This window comes from Penaeus vannamei, chromosome 43 (genome assembly GCF_042767895.1).
Source record: "Penaeus vannamei isolate JL-2024 chromosome 43, ASM4276789v1, whole genome shotgun sequence".
NCBI lineage: Eukaryota > Metazoa > Arthropoda > Malacostraca > Decapoda > Penaeidae > Penaeus > Penaeus vannamei.
Window position 1 is genome coordinate 16613066 of NC_091591.1, and position 5000 is coordinate 16618065.

At 46.6% G+C, this 5000-nt stretch overlaps 1 protein-coding gene across 2 annotated transcripts in view; it reads left to right on the top strand.

Moving 5' to 3' along the window:
- Nucleotides 1–3011: 3011 nt before the first annotated feature.
- LOC113804527 (angiopoietin-2) overlaps nt 3012–5000 on the top strand; it is a 268095-nt gene continuing 266106 nt past the window's right edge. For both annotated transcript variants that reach the window (XM_070118901.1, XM_070118902.1), the window contains exon 1: nt 3012–3985. In XM_070118901.1, coding sequence (XP_069975002.1) covers nt 3822–3985 — 164 coding nt within the window. In that variant the 5' untranslated portion in view covers nt 3012–3821. The remainder of the gene's footprint in view (nt 3986–5000) is intronic.

Below are 5000 nucleotides of genomic sequence, written 5' to 3' on the forward strand. Positions count from 1 at the left end.
GGAAGCAAAGTAAACATAAACAGAGGACAGAGAGATGGCAATGCAGGCGCAATCCGGAAGCTGTCTAAAGTTTTGAGAAGAAAACAGAGTGGAGCAGAAACTCTCGGGACTTTGGGAGAAGTGATGCAGTGTCCGTTCGAAGTGATGTGACATGAGGAATGAAAAAGGAGGGGAGATAGGAAGGAGAGAAATGAAGGGATAAGGGAGGAAGGGAAGGAGGGACAGAGAGAGAGAGAGAGAGAGAGAGAGGGAGGAAGAAATGACCAGGAGAATTGAAAGAAAGGGAGGAACTTTGGGAGAAGTGATGCAGTGTCCGTTCGAAGTGATGTGACATGAGGAATGAAAAAGGAGGGAAGATGGGAAGGAAAGAAATGAAGAGGAAAGGAGGAAGGAAGGATTGAACGGGAGAAATAAAAAGGAAGGGAAGGAGGAACAGAGAGAGGAAGGAAGGAAGGAACAGGAGAATTGAAAGAAAGGGAGGGAGGAAAAAAAGGAAGAGAGAGGAAGAAAGGAAGTGAGGAAGAAACGAAAGAGAAAAGACGGAAGGGAGGGAGAAAAAAATCAAAGGAAAAGAAAAGAAAAAAGGAAGAAAAGAAAAAAATATATATACGTCTGCTTGTCTATCCATGTAAGTTTCATGACTATATATGTCTGCATGTAAACATCTCTGTTTATATATAAACTTAGTGACAATGTATATCCACATATATAGTGACAATATGTATCATTATATATAATTTGCATTATATCATATCTAAATTTCGTATTCACACATATCTGTATGTATGAAGACTTGGTAACCGTGTAGATACATGTTTTTTTATATAAAGTGGATGACAACCATTTGTCTATAGGCATGAAGTTTTATGTCTGAGTGTACCTAAGTGCATATGCATAAAGATGCTGTCACACAAGCACTTTTTCCGTCATTTTTTTGACACTCTTATTTAACATAAATACAAACATTCTCGAATATAGCTCTTGATTTGACTATGCTTGGCTGAAAAAAAAATTGACGGAAAGGTTTTTCAGACGGAAACGATCATTATCGTTCGAAAATGGGGAAAATTTCAGAAAATTGCCCCCAAAATTTAGGGAAAAAGTGCTAGTGTGACAGCCCATTAAGAGTTTGGTGACTGTCTTTTTCTCTATGTGACTCTGGTGGCATGTGTCTGTATGTATAATATAACTGTATGTATGTATAACTCTATATATTGACAGTCTCTTTATAGTGGCGTCTAGTGTAAATAGTGGAAGGTATGTTGGTATCGTAATGGAAAGGGCAGGGGTAGGGGGAGTGGGAAGAGGAGGAGGAGGAGGAGGTGTAGGTGGAGGGGGAAGAGGAGGAGGAGGAGGAGGAAGAGGAGGAATAGGTAGAGGGATAGGGGAGGACGAGGAGGAGGGAGGAATAGGTGGAGGGAGGAATTCGGAGGGGAGAGGAGGAACAGGAGGAGGAGGGGGGAGGAGGAAGAAGAAAAAGAGGAAGGGGAGGAGGAGGAAGGAATAGGTGGAGCAGGAGACGGAGGAGGAGGAAGAGGTGGAGGGGGGAGGAGGAGGAGGGAAGAGGGGGAGAATGAGAGGGAGGGATGAAAATGAGGAGAGGAAAAAGGAGAGGGAGGGAGGGAGAAAAGAGAGATAGGGAGAGACGCTGAGAAAAAAGGAGGAAGAGAGGAAGAAGAATAGAGAAGAAGGGGAGGGAGAGGAAACGAAGAGGAGGTGGAGGAAAACAGGAAGAGGAGGATTAAGGGGGAGTTAGGAAGAATAGACGGAGTAGAATGTAAAACATACGAAGGAAGGATAGGAAGAAAAAGAAGAGGACAGAGAATGATGATGATGAGGAATTTGAGAAGGAACGAGGAGGAGGAGAAAGAGGAAAAGGAAATAGCGGCGTAAGAGGAAAAAGATGAAGAAAGAGGAGAAGGAGGAGGAAGAGAATGAGAAGGAGGAGAAGAAAGAGGAGAGGAAGGAGAACAAAAAGGAGGGGGAGGAGGACACGAAGGGAGAGGAGGAGGAGGATAAAGAAAAGGAGGAGGAGGAGGAAGTAGGAGAAGAAAGACGAGGGAGGAGAAAGAGGAGGAAGCGGAGTAAGGAGATGAAAAGGAGAGGAAGGGATGAGGAGGAAGAAAAAGAAGAGGGAGAGAGGAATAGGAGGGGAGGGAGGAAGAAGTGGATGAGGATGAGGAAAGGGAGGGAGGAGAAAGAAGAGGAAGAATAAGAAAGAGGAGGAGGAGGAGGAAGAGGATGTTGAAAAGGGGGAGGAGGAGGAGGAGGAGGAAAAGGAAGAAGACACAGGAGGAAAGGGAGGAGATGGAAGAGGAAGAAGAAAAAGAGGAGGAAAAGGAAGAGGAGACAGAGGAGGAAGGGAAGGAATAGAAAGGGGAAGAAGAGGAGGAAGAGGAGGATGGGGAGGGGAGAGAAGAGGAAGACGAAGAAGAGGATGAAGAGAAGGAGGGGAAGGAAGAAGAGGGGGGGAAAGAACAGGAGGAAGAGGAAGAAGAGGAGGAAGAGGAAGAAGTAAAGGAGTAGGAGACGGGGAAGGAGGAAGAGGAGGAGGAAGAAGAGCAGGAGGAAGAACAGGAGGAAGAGGGAGAAGAAAAGGAGGAGACGGGGGAGGAGGAAGAAGAGCAGGAGGAAGAGGAGGAGGAAGAAGAGCAGGAGGAAGAACAGGAGGAAGAGGAAGAAGAAAAGGAGGAGACGGGGAAGGAGGAAGAAGAGCAGGAGGAAGAAAAGGATGAGGAGGAAGAGGAAGAGCAGGAGGAAGAGGAAGAAGAGCAGGAGGAAGAACAGGAGGAAGAGGAAGAAGAAAAGGAGGAGACGGGGAATGAGGAAGAAGAGCAGGAGGAAGAGGAGGATGAGGAGGAAGAGGAAGAGCAGGAGGAAGAGGAGGAGGAGGAGGAGGAGACGGGGGAGGAGGAGGAGGAGGAGGCCTGGCGCGGCGAGGAGCAGTGAAAGTGGCGCGTGTTGGTCTGCCCCAGCGGGTCGGCGGCCAGAGTGCTAGTTGTGTTCGGGACGCCAGCCTGGTCACACTGGGTACTACATACACGCCCGCGACGCTCAGAGCTTGCTACTCACGCCCACGAGCCCGGCCGTCCTTCCTAAGTCATAAAAGTACTCTCGATTTCCCATTTGTTTCACTTTCACTCGGTCGTTCGGGCCTGCATAGCGCCGGAGACTTCAACTCCGACGCAGAGAGTTATCCAAAAAGGAAAAAAAAAACCTTCCTGCTCGACTTCTTGCTTAATACGCCCACGACGCCCGTATGCGAGGGCAACGTGTGAGACCGTGACGTCAGCGTGACGCCGCCTCAAGGCCGCCTTCGGGGGTGGAGCAGCGTCGACAGGGCGCCCTGGCGTGGCACTGCAGCAGCACCTGACCAGTCACACGCTGAGCCGCAACTCCGACACATCTGGCGAGGCGTCCGCACGGCCCATTCTCTCTCTCTCTGGCTGGCGCTGCGGCTCGGACATACGGCCTGCTTATCACTGCTCGCTCCTGCTCGAGGTCCGCTGGAGTGCGACGGGTGCTGACTCGGACTCGAAGCTAAAGCAAAGCCCCCTCCCCCCCTCCGGTTTCGTTCGCGTTTCGCTTCATGCGTTTCGAACATGTGTTGAATGGACGTTCGTTCGGTCTTACAGTGATGACGGTCAATAGCATGGTGTCATAAGAATTCTGAAACAGTTGTTTGTGTTTGACAGTATTACTAGTATCAGAATCCATAGATAAATCACGAAAGCTCAACTCATAACCCACTGATCCCCGACTGAGACGTGATTCAGTACATCTATTCTTTTAAGCCTCTTGGTTATACACAGATATCAGTCATGAATATAAGGACAGTGACATTGCTGGTGTTGGCTTGGAATGGCCTCACCTTCGCCACGCAGCAACAGGAACTTCCCCTCACAGGAGACTCCAGCTTCAGAGAAAGACTTCAGCCAGTGCAGGAAGACAGCATCCTCTCCAGAATGACGAGACAAGCTGAAAGGTAAGCTGGGATGAAACTCGTACAGATTTGTGCTATTATGTTTTTTGTTTTTTTTTGACGATGCGTCCAGACTGGGATTTTGCTTCTTTTTCTTGTGTTTTTGATCCTGAAATTGTATTGATTTCAAGGTGTTTGATTTATTTTGTGTGTGTGTGATTCTCGAAATCGAGAGACTGTGATTCTTAAAAGAAAAAATTGACGTGGTTGTACTCTTTTATTCAATTTCAAACGGAAATGTATTATTCGCCAGTCGGTGCTTTCTCATTCATGCTCTTTTTACTCTTTCTTTTTATCCATTTTTTATCTCTCTCCGCGGCGACCAGAAAAACGTTATTACGTTCTTTCACTTTCTAAAGAGTATTTGTTGCCATGACCCTTCCAGGCCCACTTTCTTACTCAGTAACTGCCATATTCTTCGAGGAAAATCATACCATTTATTCTCTCCTCTTTTACGTCTTTTCGTCTACTTATTCTTCATCTGTTCTATTTCCCATTTACACCGAAATTGAATCGGCAAAGCGCCTAGACGATCGTGAAGCCCGGACTCGTCTCAATGTCATAGGGCCAAGTGTAGTCAGCGTGTAAAAAGCTTGGCGAGTGAGTGTAAGAGGCGGGTTCGAAGCCCATTTCCAGGCGGTTTGCCAAGAGGAAGAGGAGACCGACTCTCACTCTTATTCGCTGTAGATATACATCTTGGGGGGAAAAGTATAGAATGGATTCTCTTTTGAGGCTTTTTGTTCTTTCTTTCGTTACGTTGGAGGCTTTGAAGTCGTTTTATTGGGTGAAGAGTGAGTGAATCTCGTTAAAACACTTTGTGGAGTCTTTGGCACTATTTTTATTCGTTGTAGAGTGTCTATGATTCTCTTGCTTACGTTTCTAAGACTCTGAGAGGTTGTTAAGTATGGCTTCACATTTTTAGATAAAATATAACAGTTTCTCTTACGAAAAAAAAGACATTGAGGGGTACGATCTCTTTTATTCGTTGTAGATCCACATCACTGGAAACGTATAAATG